Source organism: Athene cunicularia (assembly GCF_003259725.1).
Source record: "Athene cunicularia isolate RWA chromosome 2 unlocalized genomic scaffold, athCun1 chr2_part1, whole genome shotgun sequence".
NCBI lineage: Eukaryota > Metazoa > Chordata > Aves > Strigiformes > Strigidae > Athene > Athene cunicularia.
In genome coordinates, this window is record NW_020799095.1 from 128,521,432 (window position 1) to 128,534,219 (window position 12,788).

Genomic DNA, 12,788 nt, shown 5'->3' on the forward strand with positions numbered 1-12,788 from the left:
CCGCCCCGCGGAGCAGGGGTGGGAGAGGGGTAGCCGTGAGCCTCCCCCGCGCTGGGGCCTTGGGGCGGGAGGCTGCAGGCTGCAGGTGGGGGCTCTGCCGCTTGGGTCTCGCCTGGAAGCACCTCAGGCAGGGAAAGTTTCTGGCCTCTTTTCTTCCTCTCCTTTCTTTCCCACCACCCCATTTTTGTATCCTTCGCACTGTCCCGCTGGCACCATGACGGCGTCTCCCGACTACCTGGTGATCTTCTTCGTGACCACGGCGGGCACCAACGGGGCAAGGCTGGGCTCGGATGAGAGGGAACTGCTCCAGCTCCTGTGGAAAGTGGTCGACCTGAGGAGCAAGGAGGTATTTTCCCCGAGGGCGGAGCGCTCAGACCTGCGGCTCCCCTTGGCCCCTGCCGTGCTGGGTACAGGTGGGGCAGCCCTAGTGCTGGGCTGGTGGTGGGTGCCCCAGGCTGGAGCAGGCTCTGGCGGAGGGCAGGGCCCGGTGCTGCAGGTAAGGAACTCCAGCCCGGTGAGCTGACTCGCCCCTCCTCTGCTTTCTCTGGAGCTGGGGCACCTTCATGACGTGCTGGTCCGGCCTGACCACCTGGAGCTGACGGCTGAGTGCCAGGAGATCACCCAGGTGGATGTGGAGAGCTTGTCACTGGCTCCATCGCTGGAGCAGGCACTGAGACAGGTGATACCCCGTAACTGGCTGCTGGATGTTGGTCTCCCTTGGGGGCTCCCCGGTGGGGTAGTCAGTGTTATCAGCTATTTATCCCCTCCACCACCACCATTGCGGCAGCGGAGCCTGGCACCAGATGCGTGTGGTGGGCTGTGTGGGAATTTCTGTCTTGCCTTTTGCTCCTCATTCACCTTGGGAGGGACTGAACCCCAAGAGAGGAAGGTCAGGCTCAGGCATCCCTCTAACCCTGGTGTCCTGCCATGCTGGACCCCGAGTCTTAGCTGAGGGTGAGTCCCCATCAGTGTTGGAAGAGGCCAAGTTTAGGTGCCCCCTGAAAAGTCTGTGTGGTGGCAGGCTCTGTTAAGGCTTGTAGTGGCTCCTCAGTCCTGGGAAGGAGACAGTAGCGAAGCCTCTAGATAAACAGCGAGGCGTGTGTTATTCTCGTTGAGGGTAGGGCTTTCCAACATTGCTTGAGTGATCTGTCTGAAAGGCTCTTCTGTCCTGGCAACTCCCTCTGCTCTTTGCAACCAGCTTTATGTCTCCTTGCAGTGCTCTTGTAAATGCTCCTGAAAAAGGATTTTCTTTTGTGATGTGAACGGTCTGTGTGGCCACACCTCATTAGAAGGGTGGGAAAAGAGGCAATTTCCTTGCGAAGATTATTATAGTAGAAGTTATCACGTTCTTAGCTAGTAAGAAACAAATCTACAGAAGTGAAGGACTAGGGTCTTACTAAATTAATTCCAGCTCCACGTTCCTGTTGCCCAGGAATAACATATTGCCAACTGATGATACTGCCGAGCTCAGCTACTGATCTTTTACATGTATGTCTTTTTTGTTGTTCCTGCTTTCAGTTTAATCAGTCCGTGAGCAATGAGCTGAACATTGGTGTAGGTACTTCCTTCTGTTTCTGTACTGATGGACAGTTGCACATTAGGCAGGTTCTGCACCCTGAAGCTTCCAAAAAGGTATGTAGTTGTAGCTTAAGTTTGACTCTTAGTGTGCTTTATATGATTTTTTTGCAAAACTGGTCAATTTCCCTTTAGTATGAGGGAACCTCCACAAAACCACAGTACAAACATCACTCCTATATTAATATGCTTACCAGACTAAAGAGCCTGTCCATACGCAAGGCGTAGGCAATGCCCTGTGCTTACGTAGCCTTGCGATGCCTTTTTTAAGTTTTCTAAGTTCTAATTTGAAGAAAGATTTTCTTAAGTGTTTCAGAAAGGAGCAATGCATTGACAGAGAACTAGTAGCTCCTACAGCTGTAGAAGCTACAATGGGTTAACAAGTGGGAATTTGGCAGTGTTGCCAAATAGTTAATCACCTTAATCATAAACTGTCTTTTGAAATTTTACATTCACCTTTAGCTTCAGTGATTTTCAATCTTTGTGTATTCAGCTGACGCTCTGAGGGCGGTGCTCATATTTCTAAGCAGCTGAGCAGTAGTTTGAGGCAGGCTATGAGCGATGACTAGTCCCATAGCCTAGAGTTTTCTGTAACTTCAGAGTTGCCAAATTGCTAACAGTGTTATGAGGTCCTGCCTACTTTTCATTAGTGATAGGGTTGCAGCAATATGCCGAGTCTCTAGTCCCCAAATAACTGCTTCAGTATTAATAACATCTTGTTTTGTGGTTTGCTATGAACATGCATTGCTCTGTAACTGAGCTGTTCTGCTCCTCTCCTTGCAGCTGATGTTTGTGCCCATCAGTTTGCTGCTTCATCTTTGAACGAGCACTGCTGCAAGTCTGTGCTGTTACAAAACTGATACTGCATGAGTTTGATTTTAATACTTGTTAGTGTTTGTACCTTTGTAAGTTTAGAAGAGAAACAATGAGCATGATTCATAGTGAAAGGACAGTCCTTATATATAACCTGTCTTAGGGTATAGTATGAGACAAGGTGCAAACAGGTTTTTTGAGAGACTTCTCACTTGTAATGGGTATGTGTTTTACAAAGTTAATCTTTCCATGCATGTGGATAAAAGAAGGGATGACTGATTATGTAAGTTTGTTTGGTGTTGGGGATAGGCATACTTTTTCTGTATTATTACAGGGTCACAGGTAGGAATCAAATCTTCATCAAAATCTTCTATTGCTGTTTTAAGAATTATTCATTTGAAATCTGTGCTGTGCTGCCTATAGATTAAGGAAACCAGATGCTTATGAGACCTGTAATAGTTCTTTGGTGAATACCCTAATCCTGAGGTTAGGGTGGGGGATTGCTAAAATCCAGGTAGGCAACAATCACTAGCCTCTCAAATATATTTCTTTTAAGATGCCCAGCCTGAACTAATCTAGCAGCTCACAGTATTCAGAGAATGAACTGGCATCAACTGTTCAAACTGAATGTCAGTGAAGTATAGAATGTAATCTCTCATCAAGGAAGAAAAATAGCCATGCTAAAACTAGAGCAGGAAATGTTGGCAAGCACACCTGCATTTTCATGTCTGTCTTTTAAAAAGTATCGTTTGCCTAATGTACCTGTCTATATGCTAAGATAAGCTCTAATGTTCTCAAAGAACTCGTTTTAGAGCCTAAACTTCTTTCTTTGGACTCTCTAAATGTGCTTTCACATATCCTGTCATTCTGTTACAATGCCAAGATGCTAACTAGTCGTTAAATCACAGAAAGCTCTTACTTTTGATCTAGAGGGGCATTGCAGGCAACAAACAGCCAAGTGGAACATGAAGTATTGTGTCTGTGGGGAAGCTCTGGGGTGAAGACCTAACTGAAGGAGTAGGGGGAAGCTGTTTAAACCAGCACAAACCCCAAGTCTTCTTTGCACCCCCAAAAGAAATTAAAAGCATGTGGTAGGTGTAGTGGTAAGGCAAAAAGGGCTTTATTGGCTTCTGGTGGGCTACATAACTTGCTCCTGGCTTCATATGCTGCAATTAAAGCAGTTGCCACACATAGACTAACAACCTGTGCACCATACCAAACCCTCATCTGCACACAGTTGGGATGGTTTTGTTGGTGGTGGTGGGTTTTTTTAAGGGAATAAATATTTGAAGTGTGACTATTCTTTGAAAACTCAGCCTTGTCTGTAAGCCAAAATGTCTTCTGCTAGTCTTGCAAAATTTGCTTGGCTCTATAAACTGAACTGGGTGCCCTCTGGCTTTTTACAGTTAAAACTGGAATTAAGAATTGGTGATAACTGTTGCAATAGCAGTGATTTGCTCTCCTACATATATATTGGATTTGAGGCACTGGTAGTAATAGAAAAAGTGCTTTTTCACTGCCAGAGAAACATTTCTTTTTTTAAACCGTGTAGACAGGGAGCTGCTTAAGCGAGAAAAGTTTAAAACATACTTACATGGTGAAGAGCTATGTGAGTTTCTCTGTAGTAAAGGCTGTTTGCGTTTCCTACCCATTGTAATAAAGTTGTCAGAAAGTTTGGTATCTAAAGATAAAGTGGATTAAACCCATATTAGCTGACAGTAGTGTATTTTTTTTTCCTTTTACAGAATATCTTATTGCCTGAATGCTTCTACTCCTTTTTTGACTTGCGGAAGGAGTTCAAGAAGTGTTGCCCTGGCTCACCTGACCTTAGTAAACTTGATGTTGCAGCCATGACAGAATGTATCCTTTTAACAATGATGGTGTCTACTGCTGTTACAGCTTTGGCTGAATTTTAAGACAGATGAATGAGTAATACTTGCAACACGTGTTTAGGGGTGGTATAACTTTAATGAGTGACTCGGAGCTGCACTGAGTTTTCTCACAAAGATAAAGATAAAAACATATGAGAATGCATGTTCCCGTGGGGAAAATCTTGTATTTCTTCTTGATTTCTGTATATTTTCTTTACTACCTTATACTTTTGTCTCTTTAAAATTCAGCTTAGTGTAACTGGCACATTTGTTCAAATCGTTGATGTGTATCTTTAATATTAAAGTTGTGAGGTTGCTTGTTGTATCAGGTAGATTTTTATTTTTAGGTAAGAGTGAATGTTGGGAGACCATCTTAATTATTTTAGGAGGGGGAAGGGTGCACTTGCAGTCAGTCTTTGATTCAGGAGTGAACCTAAGGCAGGAATGCTGTTGGCACATGTGGTATTCAGTCTTGTGGAAGCTGTACATGTTACACGTCACAAGGTGAGGCTGGGATGGAAATAAGATGCAGTCAGTGACGTGTTTCCATTTTCAGTGGTAGAGATGTCTAAAATTACTTTCTGAATAGTTGTAAGTGGTCTGTGACCTAGTCCTGTCTGGCTCTTTACTAGTCTTAGCTCAGTTTTGTTTGCATGCCATGTACAATTACCAGGGCCAAAACTGAGGCTGTGAATGATGTGGCTCTGCCTCCCTCCTTGCATCCTTTTGCAGTCTCCCCTCTTACTGCAGGCTTTAGTCCTCATCTCCTACTCTGTGACATGGAAAACGCTTGACTTCCTTACTGACTTATTGAAGCAGTGACCATAAAAGCTAGCTAGCAAGGAAGGATAAAGGAATTTGAGAGGGTTTTCTCACTATTTTCAGCTGGGTTTTGTTGTTGTTTCTAATAACTTTTTTCTTCTGACTAGCTTATTGTGTCCACAGAGTGGTTGCCATTACAAGTCAGTATTTTTCAGACTCAGTCTGGCTTGTGAATTATTTTGACCTTTCACTGCAGTATTATTGCCTGGGCTTTGTACCTGTGTCAGGGGCATAAAATATCTATGTATGTGTGGATTTTTTTTTTTTTGTTTAAGCTTAATTTGCAGGTGGTAAAACAGAGCAGACAGCCTCCAGTATTCAACCTTATGGTAAATCTCCCCTAGTGAAGGGACAGAAATCACTTCTTCCCCTACTCTGAAGAAAGTACACTTAGTGTAGGAGTGTGACTTTTTATGTAGAAACGTTAAATAAATGCTTGTGTTGCATAGTTTAGAAGCTGGATGATGGAGTCGTCTTAAAGTTAAGATCAGAAACTTAATACATTGTTTAGGGATGCTTTGACATGAACAGGAGAAGTTAAAAACATTTAGCTACTTTGACTGTTTTGGAGAGATGCCTTTGCTTTCTCCTCATGTGAGTGTCTGGTGTACATCTTGCCACTGTGGAAATAGTAGTACAGCTGTAGCCACCCAGAGCATCGCTGGTCAGCTAAGGGACAGTGACAGACTGTACTCCCTGTCTGCTAGGAGAGGGGAGCAGACCACCCTGTGTTACCCAACTGTCAGGAAGCCCCTGAGGAGTCGCTACCATCTTAGGGTGGCTTTGTCAGTTGCCAGTAGTATTTTCTCCATGTTCCTAGAGGGTCGGTCAGTCTATCCAAATGCTTTCAGCCTGAGTCTGAATTATGGATCTGAAATGCTTTGTAAGGTATATAAACCTAAACAACTTATTTCTGGTTTTATATTAATCTTTGTGGTTTGTCTTGTTTTGTAACTGCTGATGCTTGTTTTGTAAACTTGCTATGTTTATGTAATGTGGCTGAAGTCAACTGACTCTGCCCTATATTGCTTGAGAGTTTTGGGGGTGAATGATGCAGAGATCAAAAAGGTAAAATAATTTGGTTTTGTTTCATTGACAAACATGATAATTTCCTTTTCTCTCACTTTGCTGAAATGTACCAACTTAACCTCGTTGGTTTCAGAAGCTGTTATAGTACTGCTTACTTGGAGACTCTGAACATGTATGTAATGTTTGGGATAAAAAATATATATTGAAGCAGGTGCTAAGTCTAAAGACCAGTTCAACAGTTTTGTGCAGAGATTTTTTTCCCTTCATGTAAGCAGGACAGCTACTTTCCTCCTGAGTTGGTTATGCAGCAAAGAAAAGAAAATGTCTAAATAAAAAGTAACTTGAATATGAAGTGGATATGCTGGGGCAGAACACACAAAACCAAATTAAAAACAGTAGGTTAAAACGAAGTTGCAGGTTAGTGCGCAGAGTCTGACCAAGCTCTTATTATTGTAGAAAGTGCAGATCTTCCACCTCATGAATGTAAAGGGGCTGCATGAGGGAATCTCCCATGATTTGTGTCACAAACTATACTGGACCAGGTTTGTTGTCTTTGAGGATAGAAGGTTTTGGTTTAGGGGCAGGGTACTGACTTGAGATGCAGAAGACCTACATTTGCAAACTGGTAGGAGCAGGAGTGGCACGATCTCTGGGCACATCCCTTCATGTACTTACATTTCCATTTACCTGTGTGTAAGGTGGTTGTGATCAGCGAAAGGAAACTTGTGTGATATTAAATTGTTAGAGGAAAGCTGAGTATTATTGTACAGTTATTTAAATTATTAGGAGTCTTCCAAAAGTTTTATTTTGATGGGTAATATTTAAACAACAAATTACAGGTGAACAGAGAATATACTCTATTACTATCACAAGTCAGGGGTCATAACTTCCTACTGCACAGTCAGTCAAGATATATGTTCCGGTGTCTAACATGCTGCTGAATTGGTGCTTGGCTACATACTTCTTGCAGGCAGGACAGGCACAGTCTTGAAAAAGAGAATAGAGATACTAAACTAAATGATTGGCTGGATTATTCTTCCTTTAGAAAGCACTTTTGGGACATACTCTTTCAGCAAACTACTTGAAATTTGTGTGCAGAAAAGAAACTGCTTCAAAACCAAGAATTCTGGTGAAAGCTTGACATTACCTCTCCTCTCCCTGCTGCCCACCCCCCCAAAAAAAAATCTAAATTTCATGTACAAGCAGCCACTGATTTATTCTGGTTCAGGGTAAAGAAATGTTTAAAATGCCATGAAATTTGAGGGACTGAGGGAGAACTGAGACTTGCTGTATCTGTTATCTGAGTGCTACTGCTGCCTAACTTAGGTCTTAAAACTGTTTTTTGTGTAGGAGACAGTCTTCTGGTAAATGTTCTTTTAGTCAATATTGTGTACAAGTAGTGACAGCAGGACAGTTATGAGAAATTTTGAGGAACAAAAAACTTGAGAGAAGCGATCATGTTCCAGGAGAGAAAGGAACTCGGGTCTGTTGAGAAACTTTTTTTTTTTTAACGTGTGTAAGTATACAAAAGGAGTAGGGTTGTTCTTGCACCCTCTGTACCTCCCATACTTGATGCACTTCTTGATTTGCAAAGCTTGCTGAGCCAGTTTTCACAGCTGTGAGTGCCTTCAGGGTGGAGTGAACAAAGCTTGCATGACTATTCGTATTCTGTCAGTAGAAGACTCATCCTTTGCCTCAAGATTGGGTGTGCAGAAGCCATTAAATGGCAAATAGCTCTTGCTTCCTGCAGTGAATGGTTTGTTCCACTGGCTTCTGACCTGGGTTTGTGAGGATAACTCCTTCCGAGGAGTATCTGCTGGATGTTGTCAGTAGAAACACAGGCATACTTCAGAACAGCCTGCTAATGTGCTGGATAGGACCTGGATACTGCAATACTGGAACTTGGTTTGGTTTTTTTTGACCTAGGTGTCCTAAACAGTGATGCAGAGCACAGTTATAACCAATAGTACTTTAGCAATAAAAAGCCCATTATTGGGTATTTCCTGAGAATCTTGCATATTGCTGTTTGTATTTCCTATGATAGCACCCAGGAACTGGGTAATATCAGATTACCTTTATGCAAAGTAGTGACAAAAAAGATGTAATCTGCCTGAAGAGACATAAAAACAGCCAAAGGAGGAAGAGGATCAGTGCAGAACACAATTGCAGTACTAGTTCATGTCATGATATCTCTGAGCTAAGTTAGTTGGTCAGTATTTCTTTTGCCATTGCTAAAGGAGTTAAGAGACTAAGAAATAGGAAAGACAGTGGAGGGAAGAAGTCTTTGGAGAGCAGTAGCAGTGGGTGAAGCTGTGGTGATAAATCTGAGGAAGTGATTTAGAAATTTCTTCCATGTTATATAGACAACTCTGATGTGGAATATACCTCCCCCCCCAACCCCTTTAACTTCCTGAGTGCTGGAGGTGGTACTGCAGCTGAACAGTAAGATTAAGAAATGCCTTGTTTCCCATCCTGCCTTGTTACTTGGGAGTGTCTTGCTGGTTGCTTCATTTAGAATATATGTGTGAATGCTATTGCATATAGTAGCTTTAGACAGGTCTGTTTTCTAACACTTATTTAAATGTGAACTTGAATTTTTTTGCTACAATAACCTCAGTTGCCCAGGAGAGGCAACCTTTAAATATCACTGTACTTGAACATGTGTGGTCTCCTGTCCCTTCACAGAAAAAGGGGTGGGTTTTATAAAGACTGTTCCATTAACAGCTTTTTCCCCAAGAGTCCATAATTTCTAGTGCCTCTGTTCACAGGAGTCCATCTATATGTAGTCAGTCTCTTTCATTAGAGTTCAGGTTTACACTTAGTTAATGTTAACGTGCTCCTTACATGTGCAGAAAGCTATCAATTTTCTTCTCCAATCCTGTCTAAAAGCCTTGCTTCTAGCTAATCAGAGGCGGAGATGTGAGCAATTTTTTTTCACTCCTGCTAATGTTGATGACTTTATTCCTCCCCTCCCACTGTGTTTATATTAGAGTTCTTGGCACAACTGACTCCCTATGTCTGAACACCTGGTACCAACTTCTGTTGGCACTAGGGCATTTTTAGGAATTGTATCTCTTGTTGATCAGTATTTTCAATGAAAATGTTTCCTGAAGAAAGTGAACGTGAGGTGGGGGGGTTGTTTGTTTTCCTTGTATGATGGCCTGGGAATTTGAAGGCTCTTCACAATACTGCATTCCCCTCTCTGGCAGCTGATCACTTCTAGGGATCTTTGGCTGCGCAAAAAAGAAATACTGAAACATCTCTTCAGTTCTGAGGGCCCAGTCTAACAGCCAAGTGCATGCATGTGCACATGTGTAGGCATGTCCCCTGCCATAATAGCTATTGAAACTCCTGCTGAATTTCTCTTGACTTTGACAAAGGAAAGATGACATTTCCAAAATCTTCATTAAAAAACAGTCGGGCAAGACCAGGGTTCCAATACTTATGTTTTCAGCAGCTTCTGGTTCCCTGGATGGGCAGCAGAGACTGTACAAGCGCAGCACGGAGCTGTTAGATGCTGCAGGAAGAAAGGTGACAGGAAAAGCAGAAGCACTCCCCTGCTCTGATACACAAGGCACCCAGAAACATCTGTAGTGCTGATTAGGGAGTCTGTAGATTATTTTTCTTTAGAACCCTCTTCCCCAGGGGGCAGGGGAGGAGATGAGCTTGAGTGTACAGTTTAGGAAGAGATATCCCAATGGAGAAGTTTCTTGTCATAAATACTGATAGTCTGTTGAACTGTGCTTGGTTTTTAGCTTGGTTCAGGGTTTGTAGCTTGTTTTTTAGGAAAACTATTTAATATTCTCACTGTTTTACACTCCCTCCCGGTACCTTCTTTGGAGTAATGGCAATGGTTAGCAAACTGTATTCAGTCAAGCAGTTGGAGGGGAGAGATCACTGGTTTAAATATTCTGGTTTTTAAACTAGGAAAATTTACTTAAACTACAGATGTTCTTGTAAGACTAAGCACCATCTTCTCACCTTCCATATACTAGTGCACACTTAAAACCAACAAAGCCTCAAAATCAAATTAGCCTCAAAGTGTGTTATGTTGGCACAAGAGCTTTCCTTTCCTCGCTGTAGAAAATGAGTTCATTAATTCAGTTGAAATTATTTTTTTTATCTCACAGGATAATTTAAACTTAAACAATTTTTAAAAAAATCCCATTTCATAGGAGTGACTTGTAGTCATCCCACAAATAATAGGGAAGACTTTATTTCACAATGAAATTTGTGCTGCCTCCCCTGTTGATGAGACGATATGACAAAGCTGGTGGGCGGTGTCTGTTTCTAACAGAAGCTGTTCTGTTCCCTGCCCTTCATGTAGGCATCTGCCAACTCAAAATGTGCTCAGCTATAGGGGAAGAAAGATTTATTTAAGTGGATCTTTGCTATCTTGGCCTGAGAAGCAAGCTTTGGGTCTGTGACCAAGACTCTTATGAGCATTTGAAATGCATCTAATATAGTTTTTTGGGAATATGGGCAAATAATTGGTACATTTTGGTGGTTTGAGTGTCTTGCATTACTGTACTGCCATGCCAGGATAGGTCTTGTTGATGAAACTCTTTCACTTTTGCTCTAAAGTCTTGATGCAAAGTGGTAAGAAAGGTCAAAAAAGCAAGTCCTATTCCAAGATTGCTTTGTATTTAATTTCTTGTTCTTGTTTGTTTTTTTAACCTGACATTCATCAAAAGATATGAGTGGAAAAAAATTCTTTAAAAATTTGCTTTGTAAATGTTGGAGTAGAGTAGCAAGTAATCTTAGCCTGGTGTTAGAGAGGCTCAAATATGACAGGAAGCAGGAGAGACTCCATAATAAACTCTGTTTAAAGTTGTGTGAAAAAAGATGGTATGTGCAACTTAAATCAGACTCCCTTTATGAACCGGGGTTTTTATCTGGTCATTCTACAGCTGTCTTTCCAGAACAGAGCACTTCCTGTGCTCTATTGGCAGGAGAGCTTATCCTTGCTATCATCTTCCAAAATCCTTCACATCAAAGAAGATATGGGTTATGGGATTCTGTTTTGTCTCTTGGTTATCTACAATAGTGCACTTTTACCAGATTCTCAAAATGCTTCTGCATAACCACACAAAACACAGGTTGTAACTTCTAATAGACAAGGTTTAGACAAGGTGCTGTTTGTGAAGTGGTAAGATGTTCATTCTACTTTGGTATTTACTTGTTCAGAAAGCATGTTGGCATATTCCTCCTATTTCTGGAGCCTCTACTTGATGGTTTGCTTCTCTTCCTTCCCCAAATCTTCCCCTAGAGATTAAAGAAGCTCTTAATTAAAGAGGACAGGACGCCTGTCTCTTCTGCATGCAAAAGTGTATCTGTCTGTCAAACATACATAATTCATTAGTATATTAAATATATATGTCCTTATTATGGGGTCTCATGTCCCCAGATACTATCTGGAATGACCTCACACTCCCGCGGGTGGCAGTAGTTAGAGCCCAAGGCAAAACAGCTAATGTCTCCCAGCAGGAAAATGGATTAAATCTTCCTCTGAGAAGCAACTTACCATCAAGGATAACATGAAAGCTTGTTGCTCTATCAGGAAGCCAATTAGAAATCTGTTTGGTGATGATTGACTTAACTCCAGCATAAAGATTTAAATCTTGACAAGAATAGTCCAGCATTTCCCTATGGAGCCTCTCAAGTTGAAGATATGGGGAATATTATTTTAACACTAATATCTGAACCATACAGTAAGTGATTGTGATGAATGAGTTTCCTCTGTTGCTTGTTTGTTTTTCCTGTCTGTCCTGTATGCTGAGGAAAAAGAAAATAACTTGTGTTGTATTTCATAGATCACCGATTTTCAGATCCAGAAAGAGTGAACTACAAATTTGAAAGTGGGCCTTGGTAAGTACCTTCTTCCTCTTCTTGCTGCACACCCATCCCTTTTTTTGAAGGTACTGCTTATCTTAGCTGTACTTCTCTGTATTCCTAATTTGTAAACAGCTGTTACCCCACTACTGTGGGAATCGATGAGGTACTTTTAAGTGGGAAGGAGAATAGGTTTTCTGTGATTAGATGCAAGCCAGTTTTCTTGCTGGGCTTCAGTGTTTGTTAGCTGCTGGTAGTTCTGGGTTCTGCTAATAAGTGCTTAAATGGGTGTGAAGTGTGCTGTGCTATTAACGAAGAATGTAAGCACTTTTGCAGAAGTAACCCTACTGATTCTAACATTTACACTCTTCCTGCAGTTTACTTCATTGTTAATGAATACACATCGTGATTTATTTTTTTTAATAGGGAAGAAACATTTCCATAAAGATACTGTGCCACTAGTGAATTGATCAAGCTATGATGGTCTTCACAAATATGTTTTAAACACAAAGCCTTATCTGCTTTTGACTGTTCTGTTGTCGTTTTTTTTAAACCCCATACTTTTCTATGTACAAATAGAGATCTCTCTCAGTGGTTTACTGGATACTCTGTCTGAAGTATCACAAGAGGCTGGTGTTAAACTGATCTTGCTTATATTCTCACCTTGCATGAATTCTTCCTTCCCTCTTCCAGATTAAGGAACTGTCATAATGGTAGATGATGCTAGCACTTCTGAGCCAAAAGAATCAGGAAAAGAATGCAACAATACTGGCAGACAGTATCTAGATCAGGGGTTATGTTTTAGCATTTTTCTAAGCTTTTCCCCTTTCACTAATGAAATCCTGG

General features: G+C 41.6%; 1 protein-coding gene across 3 annotated transcripts in view; it reads left to right on the forward strand.

Moving 5' to 3' along the window:
* Positions 1-21: 21 nt before the first annotated feature.
* ESRP1 (epithelial splicing regulatory protein 1) overlaps positions 22-12,788 on the forward strand; it is a 35,395-nt gene continuing 22,628 nt past the window's right edge. For 2 of the 3 annotated variants that reach the window (XM_026841797.1, XM_026841798.1), the window contains exons 1-6: positions 22-346; positions 551-679; positions 1,519-1,632; positions 4,134-4,248; positions 11,723-11,821; positions 11,924-11,978. In XM_026841797.1, the coding sequence (XP_026697598.1) occupies positions 215-346; positions 551-679; positions 1,519-1,632; positions 4,134-4,248; positions 11,723-11,821; positions 11,924-11,978 (644 nt within the window). In that variant the 5' untranslated portion in view covers positions 22-214. The remainder of the gene's footprint in view (positions 347-550; positions 680-1,518; positions 1,633-4,133; positions 4,249-11,722; positions 11,822-11,923; positions 11,979-12,788) is intronic. The other variant, XM_026841799.1, reaches the window with a different exon arrangement.